At 35.3% G+C, this 13,718-nt stretch overlaps 1 protein-coding gene and 2 long non-coding RNA genes across 3 annotated transcripts; 1 reads left to right on the plus strand and 2 right to left on the minus strand.

Annotated features, from left to right (window-relative positions):
• Nucleotides 1–1,598: 1,598 nt before the first annotated feature.
• Nucleotides 1,599–5,678, plus strand: LOC118730860. Its single transcript, XR_004991643.1, has 2 exons — nucleotides 1,599–1,636; nucleotides 5,564–5,678. It is a non-coding gene; the product is annotated as an uncharacterized LOC118730860 (long non-coding RNA).
• KCNRG (potassium channel regulator) lies at nucleotides 5,259–13,585 on the minus strand. The gene is made up of 2 exons (XM_036459225.2): nucleotides 11,768–13,585; nucleotides 5,259–7,039 (listed from the first exon to the last, which is right to left on the minus strand). Exons 1-2 carry the CDS (start codon nucleotides 12,343–12,345, stop codon nucleotides 6,799–6,801), a joined length of 819 nt encoding a protein of 272 aa, XP_036315118.1. The 5' UTR covers nucleotides 12,346–13,585; the 3' UTR covers nucleotides 5,259–6,798.
• Nucleotides 7,083–9,431, minus strand: LOC123653250. Its single transcript, XR_006742939.1, has 2 exons — nucleotides 9,153–9,431; nucleotides 7,083–8,917 (listed from the first exon to the last, which is right to left on the minus strand). It is a non-coding gene; the product is annotated as an uncharacterized LOC123653250 (long non-coding RNA).
• Nucleotides 13,586–13,718: the final 133 nt, after the last annotated feature.

The following is a 13,718-nucleotide window of genomic DNA, read 5'->3' on the forward strand; positions in this document are numbered from 1 at the left end:
TTTGTTATGGACAATAGATCCCTTTCTTTAAAAGAAATATGTAGACTTGCCGGTTTGGCTCAGTAGATAGAGCATTGGCCTGCAGATTGAAGGGTCCCAGATTCAGATCCAGTCAAGGGCACATGCCCGGGTTGCAGGCTTGATCCCAGTAGTAGGTGTGCAGGAAGCACCTAATCAGTGATTCTCTCTCATCATTGATGTTTCTATCTCTCCCCCTCACTTTCTCTCTAATATCAATAAAAATATATTTTTAAAAAATAATAAATTAAACATGTAAACACATGTTTATGTAAATAAATTATTTGACTAAGTATGTAATCTTAAACATTTTCAAAATTGAATTAAAATTTTTAATTTTTTTCTTGGAGTGTCATATCTCAAGCTTATTATTCGTGTAAGAAAATCAGTTATATGAGGGATGATGACTAAAATGTGTTCATATTCTTGAACTTTAACTTATTCTTCCATTAATAAAACAAAGATCTTTCCCAGTGTTAGATTGAAGGAGTGAAATTGAGAATTTAAAATCCAAATAATTCAATCAATTAAAACTGTAAAACTGACATGGCTTTAATTTAGTAAATGAAAAGGCAAATAATTGAATTGTGGGAAATGTGCTGCTCTCTAGTTTCAAGAAACAGTACAGCGCAAAGAACTGGCCTTTTGCTGAAGAACTGTAATAATAAACAAATTTGAAAACCAGGAAGACAAGTTTTTCAAGAGTACAACTATAGCATTTCAAAGGTGGTAAAACAAGAAATTCCAGAGTTGGCAAAAAATGGTTTAGATCCCTTATTTGAATATTTGTTTTTGATGGAGAAACATGTTATGAGGAAATGAAGGTTCTAAGAGATTTGGAACTTTTTCTCTTTACTCTAAATTGGGCTTACTACTGAAGAAAAGGGTTAGTTAAAAATAATCAAATAGGAACTCAGTACTGCTTAAATTGTAGGCAGGTGTTTAAAAAGTTACCAAAGGGAGCCCTAACTGGTTTGGCTCGGTGGATAGAGCGTAGGCCTGCAGACTGAAGGATCCCAGGTTCAATTCTGGTCAAGGGCATGTACCTTGGTTGTGGGCACATCCCCAGTAAGGGGTGTGCAGGAGGCAGGTGATCGATGTTTCTAACTCTCTATCCCTCTCCCTTCATCTCTATAAAAAAATGAATAAATTTTTTTTTTAAAGTTACCAAAGGGAACACACTTTTAAAAATTGTTTAATTAATTGAAAGCAAATATTTTGGTTTTCTAGAAGCTAAACATTGTTTTGTAGGATTCCTATTTACCTAACTATTACCTATATATAAAGTAGTCACATGTCATTAGACAGAAATACCATTTCATTCTACATCTGTAGTTGATTTTGTGTGTTCTATTTTAATGAAATATAAGGAAACCTAAAATGTTCATCTGTGCTTCCAAACAACCTTTTAAAAACTCAATAATGTGTCTTCTGGGCATATACTAGGATCTTTAGACTAATTCACTTTTATTTTGAACCATTTGATTAATTCAAGTTCAGTGAACTTCCAGTTGGGTTATCCAGAAATGGGAACTTTTTCCCCCCTGTATTATCATCCTACTTTCATCTAATTTACATGTCTGATCTACTCACTTCTTTTCATGACTAAATTATGGAGGTAAGTAAAGATTTAATATTGATCATAGTCATGTGACCTTTATTCTGAATTTATATTCTTTTATTGTTTTTTTAATTACTAAACATTCTTGTAGCATTGTATTTTTATTAGCAAGTTATATATATTTCAGTTTTAGGTGGGCTGTTTTACTGATTACATGTATACTTTTGTGTAACTTTCAACTAGTTAGTATTTCTATCTATATTTTCATCTCATTTTGTTATCACCCAAGAAAACATCTAATAGAAAAATGCTATGGGTGTTGTTTTTTTCTGTAGTCTTTACTTGAATCAAGTCTTTCAGACTTCTTACATAAAGTATACTCATCCATCTTTGAATCTACTCTAATTCTTGTTTTTCCAAGTGCCTGTTCACTGATAATGTAACATTCCACATTTTCCTCTTCAGTTCAGTTTGGACTGTGGGGGAAATAAAGCATAGTCCCAGCCCTCCTCTTAAAAGAATTTGTGGAACCTCAGACATTGCAGCCAGAATTTCTCAGGGTCTCTTTTTACAAGAAGGGTAAGACAAACTATCCTGTTTGGCTTCCATCTTGGGAACCCAAAGACATTCAAATTTTTACCAGAGTGTGAAAAGGGGGAATAACATGAAATAGAAACACTGGATATTTGGTATGTTTAACTCAACTGATAGAGGAAAAAGTCTCTTTAAAGTAATGTTTTCTGGTTTTGAGGTACTGATATGAAAATCTGCAGGTGCAGAATGCTGCCTACCTAAAAGCTCTCTCTGGTTACACAAGTCTTAGGCACATTTTAGTTTTGGGAGCATAATCTTATTTATTTTGCTGCCTATTACTGACTTTTTTGTTCTATGCCATGCTTACTACTCATTTTCCATTTAAAGATGTGTGGTTAGATCTATCTCATAGTTGAGATAAATATTAAGGCATTTTCTAAGCTTAATAATTATGAGATGCAGAGTTTTTTTTGAAAAATTGGAAAAGAACTTTTCTTCTCTAGTAGGTCCACTAGAAGGCCAAATAATTCTTTAGGTGTAGTTCTGTGACAAAGCTTAGTTAAAATTCTAGACAGAATTACTTTTTTTCCATTTTTTTTATTAAGGTATTATATTTGTATATATCTTACCATTCCCTCCACCCCAATCCCATATATGCCCTCACCCCCCCCCCCCCCCAAGTTTTGCGTCCATTGGTTATGCTTATATGCATGCATACAAGTCCTTCGGTTGACCTCTTACGTTTTGTTTTAAAACATTAAGTTTGATGTCACATTATTCTCTTTGATGGCTTCTTTGGCTCCAGGAAGATAGTAAATATTCCTAAATTTCTAAAAAATATTTTCCTTAGTGGCTCTATATTGCTAAACTTGCTGTTACAGAATCAACTTCCCCCAACACAGAGGAAAAAATAACAGTAACATATAGGAGATTTAGAGGACTCTTAAGAAGTCTTTTATTATCCCTCAGCAAAGTGTCTGGTTATGTGACCATTTCTATTATCAATGCAAAAGCTTACAAAGTGAAGCTGAAGTTTGTCAGATGAAAACAGTATACAAGACAAGTTAGAAACAGCAATTATTTTCTAAACCATATATTTCTCAAGTTGCTTTCCCTTGACCATTTTATATTATTTTGGGCTCCTGATTTTAGATATATTTTCAAAGCAGCTCAAATTAATTCTGAACTCTTTCTAATTATGACATACATTAAATCCAAGAGTAAAATTCAACACTAGAACTTCTTTTCAGAAAATCTTTGTAGGGAGAACTTCCCGTTGCTTATATGGTAAATTAAAAAGATCCGAGAATAAGCTAAAATATTTGTGCCTTATCAGAAATGAAACTGGGTGGTGGAAAAAAGCTGAAACAAAAGAGAAGTGGGATGCCAAGACCGGTTTGTCTCAGTGGATAGAGCATCGGCCTGCGGACTGAAAGGTCCCGGGTTCAATTCCGGTCAAGGGCATGTACCTTGGTTGCGGGCACATCCCCAGTAGGGGGTGTGCAAGAGGCAGCTGATCGATGATTCTCTCTCATCAATGTTTCTCTCTATCTCTCTCTCTTCCTCTCTATAAAAAAAATCAATAAAATATATCTTTAAAAAAAGAGAGAAGTGGGATAATAAGGGAGGATAATACAGTCAAGACTGACAAACATTAACATCTCATTGTGATGAGTCATACTTGTGTATATGAGATGGATTGATATGTGTATATATTTGATGAACAAAGTTTTCAGCATGGTTTGCCAAGAAAACCTTCTGCCATTATTTTCTTATAATTGAAAATAAAATTAACAAATAATTTCATTCAAGAAGTTAAGAGTTAAGTCGTGTTCATATGAAAATATTAGTCTTTTTTTTTCCTAAGGCAAGCAAGTTTTTTATTTGCCTGTGGTGCATCTAAACATATCACTGTTTCCTTCTAACTGCATTTGCCTATCTCCCTTTCTTAAAAAAGACTCAATTTTTTGAATGTCTTCATATCCCAATTGCAGAATCCCACTCTATTTTGGAGTGAACACCAGAGTGTACTGAAGTGATCTTGACAGATGTGTCTCCAGATGAAATATCTCTAAAATATTTACTAAAATAAGAAATTCAGTCCACTCTAGAAGTCACTTCTCTATAATGAACATTTTTTTTAACTGTGGCAGTCTGTCTCCTAGAAATCTCTACATTGTGAACTCATGACTTTTAGACACCATTTAAGAAACAACAAGTTATTTTAATTTAAACACATTGTCAATGTTATGAGTTATATTTATAGTAAGCTCTAGAAGGGAAGGCATTGTTTTGTCCTTGCAGTATCTCCAGTGTTCAGAATAGTATTTGGCACATAGCAGATGCCAATAAATATTTATTGAGTGAATTAATAAATGTTTATGTATATTATATGTTTCCACAGGTAATATGTTTCTATTAGTGCATTAATAACATTTCTCATCAAACTAGTTTTCTGCAAATGTGAATGACTAAGAACACATTAATAGCAGTTTAAATATTTTTTGTTACAATATTTTTTGTTTCAGTATTTTAACCAGTTATCAGTTTTTAATAATCTTACTAGCAAAGCACTATAGAGAATTAAAGTGTTATATATACAGCCATACCAACTATACTTAACTAGTCAAATCACATACATGTCAAAAACTTAACAGAATAGAAATATTGTGCCCTATAATATGGTGCTGGCAAGGGAACCAGATCAAACACATCATCCTCACAACTAAAATGACATACTAAAACAACTAAGTTGGCTTTTCTGCAGAAAAGAGAATGACACCAAAATCAAAACACTTGGTTCATAAAGCTTTTTTCTTATTTGGGTCATTATTTTCAATTGCTAACCTTAACATTACTAGTCTTCAAGTATTTTGCACTTTTATATTATACATAATCTTTTCAGGTACTGTTAAGAAAATATTTTTAAAAATTATTTGTTGCCAAAACTGGTTTAGCTCAGTGGATAGACCATTGGCCTGCTGACTGAAAGGTCCCAGGTTCGATTCCGGTCAAGGGCATGTACCTTGGTTGCGGGCGCATCCCCGATGGGGAGTGTGCAGGAGGCAGCTGATCGATATTTCTAGCTTTCTATCCCATTCCCTTCCTCTCTGTAAAAAAAATCAATAAAAATAGAAATAAATATAAAATTTATTTCTTCCCTACAACATAGTACACATATCTGTAAGTAATTACTAAAAATGTCTGAAATACATTTTTTTTACTAAGTGGAGAAGTTTCACAGGAAGGGTGGTAGAGTAAAATTTGTGTCAGTGTGAGGTAATGGACCATAATATGCCATAATACTCCCCCTTACTCTGCATACTGTCTTTCAGGTATGGCTCTTCCTTTAAAAAAAAAAAAAAAATAGATAATACTTTTATATGGTCTGGTGAAAAATAAGCCTTTCTCCCATGCCTAAACCCCACTCACCCAGTTCCCTCTCCACAGATGACCTGGATCTTTGGTGACAATTTCATGGATATATAAGAAAATGAATATATATACTCAATATATATTCACAAGTGGAAACTATAAAGTAGAAATATATCTTTTCAACATTATACATATTTCTGTACCTTTTTTCACCTTATAAATATTTGACAATCCTTATCAGTTTATGAACTGTTGTCCTATTCTGAGAGTTGCATAGTATTTCATTGTATGAACCATAATTTACCCATATCCTATTAATGAACTTTGAGTGTATTTCTAATCTTTTGCTGTTATGATGATGTAAATTATCCGTTGAATGTGATGTCCTTGAGAATAAGAATTTCTTTCTTACTCATTTTTTTTTAATCCTGAAAGCTTATTATAGTGTCTAATAAATGTTTAACAGGTGTTTTTGAATGAGTTAATTGTACTTTTTAAAATGGTGCTCAACTGCTTCCACTCTGGTTTTTTAATCCTTTATACAAAGTACTTGGTGCTCTTTGACTTAATGATTCCTCTTCTAGATGTTCATCCTATTTAAAATGATACATATATAAGAATTCCTATAAGAATGACTAAGTCAAAGTATATGTGTATTTAAATGTTAGCAGAAGTTATTCAAAAAGGTTTTGATCAAATGTAGATGCTAATTAGTAACATATATTATTCCTCTCACTAAATATTTAGCACAGTACTTTACACTTAGTAATGTTAACACTGTTGAGTAGATGAAGTTCATATTCAAGTGAGAAAAATTTGTTTTTATAATGGCATATAAGTCCATACAAAGGAAAGGGAGCCATCTTCATCATCATCATCATCATCACTAATAGTTACTGAGTGCTTATCATATGCCAGGACATGTGTTGAGTATATTATCTTCTTTAATCCTCATATATCCTATAAAATATATATTTATTATCCTCATTTGATAGACGAAGTTGAGGCACAAATAAGTTAAATTACTTGCCCAAGCCATTAGCTAGTAAGTGATTAAGCTGGGATTAAAAATCAATCAGCATGATTCCAGAACCCAGTCTTGAAAGCTGTATAAATGTTCATGAAAAAGAGAAATGGAGAGGCACTGAAGGTAGAAGGAATATGTGGCAAAGCACCAAGTGCTCAGTGTTGTTCAAAAAGCAGCAAGCAGACAGAGTGGTTTAAGCACTGTTGAGGTGTGCTTGCCCAGATAGTATAGCAGGAGATAAGAAAATGACAATTTCCCTTTATTCTAAAAGAGAACAAAAAACTCATTTCTTTTTCTGAGATTGCGCTGGCATGATGGCAACCACTGGTTTCACAGTCTTGTTCATGGCGAGAGCTTCAGGTCTTTTTATCCTTTCAAAACTATAGCATTCAGTTTTGTCTTCAGATGATACCGTTCTATTACCGACCAGATGGAAGCCTTCCATTAATAAAGTGTCAATGAGTAAGCCGAGGACATTAGTTCCATTGGCCAATTTTCGATTATCAGGTTTTATAGAAATGTACCTAGAAAACACACAAAACAAAACAAACAAAAAACCCCCACACGTTTAATTATAAAGCATTTCTTTAAAACTAAACACATAAATTTTACTTACAACCACACATAAATGCATCATACCATTTTTATCAGATTTTGTTTTGACCTTCATTTATAAATCCACATCAGTAATTTCAGGGTACTGAAAGTAGATATCTTACTACGATTTCCAAAGTCATTTTAATTCTACACTTAGGAATGTAACCTGCACTGATGAATTTTCATTGAGAAACTATTTTCTGGAGCAAACAATTTGGTCAAACAATTACATTTACTAAACATTGTTTTAATTAAAATTAATTAATTGATTTAGTCATTATAATGAACATTTTATACATTTACAATCTTCCCCTTAGATTTAATTTACCAGCACTGATATTACACATTTTCAGTGCTGATATTACACATTTTCTTTTATGATTTATTCCTATCAAAAATATTTTCTCCAGGTAAATTTTATAGATATAAAATATCAAAAAGACTTTATTGTCAATTTTTACTCAATAACTATCTATTATAATATTGCAAAGCAAAACATGGGGTCAAAGCCTCTGGCTATTTCCTGGGAAACTTGATAGAATCAATCCAAATAATTATAGAAAAATGTATCTGAACTTTTCAGATTGGTTATATATTGGCTTTAATAATGTCAATATAACATATTCAATAGATATAGCTCTATTACTCTTTTATTTTAATGTTTTTGTTTCCTCCCACCATTTGTTTATGAGATGGGAAGAAGAGGCCAACTTAAATTATTTCTAGGCTGCAACCTAAACTATCTGTAGTTTTATGGGATAAAAAGAGCCTTGGGGACATCCCTAGCCTCCTTTTAATTATGATTGAAAGAGAGTGACTTATTGTAGTTCACATTTAGAAGCTCATTCTAGTCAAAGAAAGCAATTCAATAATAAAATGTAAGAATTATAAAACTACATAGTACAGCACATATAAAAAAGTTTATTGCCCTGGCCAGTATGGCTCAGGGATTAGAGTGTCAGGCCACGGACTGAAGGGGCACAGGTTCCATTCCTGGTCAATGGCATGTACCTGGGTTACAGGTTTGATCCCCGGCTCCCGTCCTGGTCAGAACCAGCCAATAGATGTTGGAAGCAGCCAATCAATGTGTCTCTTTCACATCATATATTTCACTCTCTCCCTCTCCCTCTCCCTTCCCTCCACTCTCTCTGAAAAAGCAATTTAAAAAATATCCTCAGGTGAGGATTTTTTTTTTTAATGTTTGTTATGCCTGGTATAGTAAATTTTTAACCTTAGTAAATCATTCCATCTACCCCCAAAGTCCCAGATCTTAATTATATAGCCTAGAAACACTGTTCAATGAGAAAAAATTATAGAGCATCTCACAAAATATACAAATAGTATATTGTAGGTTATAACAAAGTGGAATGCACTTGCAAGAAATCACTGAGCCAAAGTACTTAATTCCCTCTGAAGCCAAATTAAGAAATGTCAGATTTCACAGCACCAGAAAAGGATAGGAGAAACAGATGAAAAATAGAAAACAAAATGTATTTTAAAAACTTAAAAGGCAGTTACATTTTTCCATTTGACCCAGTTTAAAAAATAATAAAAGGCTACTGGGATTCTATGGTCTAGAATCCTGTGACCATAACTTAAGCTTGATAATGTTGTCACATTTGCAAGATGCAAGCCAAGTATTTCATTTCTAGTACTGTGAACTTGAGAGATAAATGAGAAACCTGTTAACAAAACTGAGAGTAGTAAATTACATTAGTTGAACATACCAAACAACTGAATGATATACCAGACTCCTAGAAGCCATTCAGGCTTATTCTCCTCCATTTTCCACCTTCAAAAAACAACTGAATGGCCGAAACCAGTTTGGCTCAGTGGTAAGTGTCGGTCTGAGGACTGAAGGGTCCCGGGTTTGATTCCGGTCAGGGGCATGTATGTTGGTTGCGGGCACATCCCCAGTGGGGCGTGTGCAGGACACAGCTGATTGATGGTTCTCTCTCATCGACGTTTCTAGCTCTCTATCTCTCTCCCTTCCTCTCTGTAAAAATCAATAATATATTAAAAACAAAACAAAACAAAAACTCTGAATGGACAGATTCAGACCAGGGAGTAAGCAAGAAATAAAAATGATTGCCAGCTAGACAGTCATTCTAAGGTAGACCTTTTAAGGCTGGAGGTTTCATCTAGTCGTCTGAAATTTCATCTGAAATTCTAATGTCACCTTATTCAGGTTATCTGTCTCTACTTTGGCACTATAATCCTATATAATAAGAGAGAAACATGGAAATTGACTATACCTCTATGACACCCACCAGCCCAATCAGGAGTGAGTATGCAAATTAATCCAACAAATATGGTGGGTTAATTTGTATACATAGGCGCCAGGCAGAGAGTGGAGCGGGAGAGCTGGTGGAGAGTTGAGCAGCTTGGGGAACTTGGCTCCCCAACCTGCCATACAGAGAGCGGAGAGGGAGAGCTGGCGGCTTGGAGGACTTGGCAGAATGGGAGGCCGTGGGACAGAGACAGAGTAAGAAGGGAAAACCAAGAGCGTGGGGAGCACCAGGAATTCTGGAAATAGTAGTTGTGGTGGCAGCCCAGGACCGGAAGTGGGAGCCCAGAGAGCGGGGAGCACCAGGAATGCTGGGAATCATAGTCCTGGTGGCAGATGGATCTCCTAGACCACATGTGTCAAACACAAGGCCCACGGGCCAAATCCGTCCCGCCAGGCCTTGCAATGTGGCCCGCACCGCGCTGTCATCACTGCACTCCGCTGCGTTTCCATCACAATGACAGTTTATGACTGTTCAGTAAACCATTTGGCCCGCGATTTAGGCTGGATTTTAGATTTTGGCCCCTTCTCTGATTGAGTTCGACACCCCTATCCTAGACGCTAGACAAAGTGAGTCTGGAGCAGTTACTGTTGCGGTGGGAGATGGAGGGAGAGCAGAGGTGAGAGATTAAGTAAAACATCAAACCAAACTGGGTTGGGGTCTCAGACAATTCGCTCATCTAATTGCAAAGACAGACTCCCAGATTGGAGAGGGCTCCAGATTGGAGAGAGTGCAGATTGGGCTAAGAGCCCCCCCCCGTGCACAAATCTTCATGCACTGGGCCCCTGGTATAAAAATAAAATCAAACACTTCTGGGATAGAAAAAATTCTGAACTTCAACTGAAAAGAGTACTATTTGAGGATAAAGAAAACCTTTCAACTTTTAAAACTTTTAAAACTAGCTTTTAGTTTGGGAATTACTTATTTTGGAAATTTAAATAATACCATTCTCACATTAAGATGAAAACATTTTGTAATATTTCTAAAACATGGACACTTTAATAACAAAGGGGAAACCACTTAATACTGTGTACATTCAAGGATATCCCAACCTGAGTTTCTAATCTTATTTTTCAAGATTACAATTATTTTCTTCAACTGCATAGTTTTTAAAGAGCATATAAGTATTTCCAGGATATCTTTTTTTACCTTGCATGTTTCTTCTAAAACCAATAATACCATTTTTTCTTAGGTTTCCTTATGATTTCTTTTTCAAAAAGGATCCTCAAAGATCTTAGTCACTCAAAATTAAAAAAAAAAAAAACTGGTCATTTCCTATTTATGTTAGTGCCCCACCAATGAAAAGAATGTTGTGCATAGAGGTATCTTAAAACCATTTGAGATGAGAGGGTCTTACTTTTCTTTACAATCAGCCTATTACTTTAACTGGCTCTCTTCTCCCAAAATGACATTTCAACCTCTTTGCAAGGGCAGGGATTATGAAGTATAAAAAGTTAAGCATTATACTGCTCAATGTTCTCCAGTTGCAAGACTGAGGGATGGCTTGTAGATGGGCAAACATTGATAGTTCCTGATAGCTTCTACTGAAGAAAATATCCCCAAATATGCCTATCATTATGTCCAAAAAAAGTTAAATACTACAAGTAAAAAAACATATGCAGACTTTTTCTTCCTCCTAAAAATCGAAGCCAATTTTCACAGCTAGTAAAATAATGGTGGGACAATATTAAGAAAATTTTAAGGGGAAAAAAGATACTGATTTCCAGCAGAGTGGAAATTAGCCAAAGGGTCTAGTCAAGAACAGTAAGGGGATAAAGTAATTGACTCAAGAGCAATTATCCTTAACATACTGACGGCCTATCCCAATAGTTTGAGTTGTGTAACAGTACCAAAGATATAAAAGGATACCATATTTGCCATGGATTATCTGCCTTAATGGTGTTTAAAAATAAAGTAGAATGGAGAAAAATCAGTAGTCAGATCATAAGGCCTGAAAAAACATAAAGGATGAGGAGATCAGGATAAACGGTTGAGCCTTCACTGTATGCCAGCCATTATTGGGGGTTAAACAAAAAAAGTTTTATTCCTAAGCCAAATTTACTAGCAATGGAACATTTTCTATAAAATTATTTCTTCCTACAACTCTAGTGGCCACAGTCCCAGTTTTTCCTGGATAGTCTTTGTTTATTCCTATTGTCCCTCATAATAACAAAACCCTCTTTCACTCTGAAAAGTATCCCAGTTTGGACAATCATCATCTGGTCATTCTGCCCAACTCGACTGGTTTCTCCAAAACAATGAGTCATAATTTATTCCCAGAAAAGTTGTCGGCATGAGAAACTTTCAGTTTTGAGAGGAAACATCAGGAACTGATATAGAAGAGAGATGTTTCAAAGTACAAAATACCTGACTCCAGTTTGGTTATCAGTAATGTCCGAGCCACACTGGAAAACCAGGTCGTGGTAAGAAGGTCTTTGTGGAGGCAGTTGAAGTAAGGTCATCTGAGGAGGGCAACAGTTACTGCTCCAGGTTGGTGCTGAAGGTTGTTCTATAAACACTGTAATCCTCCCAGTTAACATATCAATTGTTTTGCTGCAAGAGCCAAACACCCTGAAAAAAGTTTGAGTGTTTCGGCTTAGGAAATACACCTGCATAAGAGCAGGTCTTGGCTGTAGCAGGAGTTCTTGGTTTAAGAGATCAACCAGAGGATCAAGTTCATAGAAAAGAGCCTCTCTCTGAAGCCTAAGATAGTCTGAAAAATCAATAGGTAATATAAGCCGTTGAGTTCTCATAAAATCTAAGATGAAACTAAATAAAACACCATCTCTGTCCACAAAAATCTGGCCACCATCCATCTTGAATTCTTGGTCGCTGCCATCTAACATTCGTGTTAGCCGCGAGGTAGGAAACTGCTTTATGGTAGAAAATCTTGTTGTGAATCTCTTCCCTCCCACATTCAGAGTGACGAGTTCCTGACTATTCATTCTCCCCTTGCCTCAGATTAGGCTACAAACCTCCCGCCACAAACTTAAGAACTTGAAAATCAAACTCTAACCATAAATGTTGCTAGCTATATATGATTAATACGTGGAGAGAAAATAACAAAAAACAAAGACCTAGATTTCCAGGTAACTACTGTAAAGCAAATAGTGTATCCATAGTTGTGTTTGCAAATTTGAGTTGCTTGGGAACTTACAGTACACAAAATAAAAAAGCAACAGATGAGACACTGTGGACAGTTTAAGAAAAAGTGACAATATTTAAGGATAGGTGTCAAATAGATCCCTTTCCTGTAATCCATAAAAAATTTTCCATGAAAAGCTACTGTAAATTTATATTTAAAAAAAAAATACTGGGAGAAAAGTACTCCTTCTCCCAGACTGTTTTTCCACTGAATCCTCATGGCAGTGGTTCAGATTTATAGAGAAACATTGTCATTTCTTATCACTATAGCAATTTCAATCACAAATGGTTATGGATGAGACAGCCACTACCTCAACTAGCAAGTTAACTTGACTCTTCTCATAACTAAAATGATTCTTCTGTACTTTAAATTTCATTGTCATCTTTTTTTCCTATTCCCCTTGTATTACCTCTTCTCAACCAAATTAAAGGACTGGGGTAAAGACACTCTGAGCTTTCAAAGAAATGTCTTGTTCCATGACAGATGTAAGTTATACTAGACAGAGTTCTAAGATAAGCTCACTCTTGTTTTCCTTGAATTCTTAACAAGGAAATTAAGTATTCTTAAAGATAGGGTATCTTTACCTCATGTGAACAGATTGGACAGCATTAATGTTTAATAATTACTTTGTACTTTATAGTAGCTGACAGATTGTCTTCTCTATTGTCAAGTCTTACTACTCTTAAATTCTTCAAGCAAGTGGTTTGCTTTGTTGTATGGTTGCCAGGATACTTTGGGACAACCCACACTTAGCTGTAAAAGGAGGCTTTCCCATTTCCTGCTTTTACCATGTTACTTTTTTTAACCTATGCTTTCACTTGTACAGCCACCTAACACTTCTGAAGTTTATCACCAAACTCCTTTAGTAATAAATTTATAATATTGATACCTCAGGAGAAAAGGGCAAGCTAAAATCTCCACCCTCTTGCTGAAATCGGTTTGGCTCAGTGGTAGAGCGTCCGTCTGTGGACTGCAAGGTCCCAGGTTCGATTCCAGTCAAGGGCATGTACATTGGTTGCGGGCACATCCCCAGTAGAGGGTGTGCAAGAGATAGCTGGTCGATGTTTCTCTCATCGACATTTCTAGCTCTCTATCTCTCTCCCTTCCTCTCTGTAAAAAATCAATAAAATATATTTTTAAAAATAATAAAAAATAAAATCTCCACCCTCTTAA

This window comes from Pipistrellus kuhlii, unplaced genomic scaffold, assembly GCF_014108245.1.
Source record: "Pipistrellus kuhlii isolate mPipKuh1 unplaced genomic scaffold, mPipKuh1.p scaffold_m20_p_3, whole genome shotgun sequence".
NCBI classification, from domain to species: Eukaryota; Metazoa; Chordata; class Mammalia; order Chiroptera; family Vespertilionidae; genus Pipistrellus; species Pipistrellus kuhlii.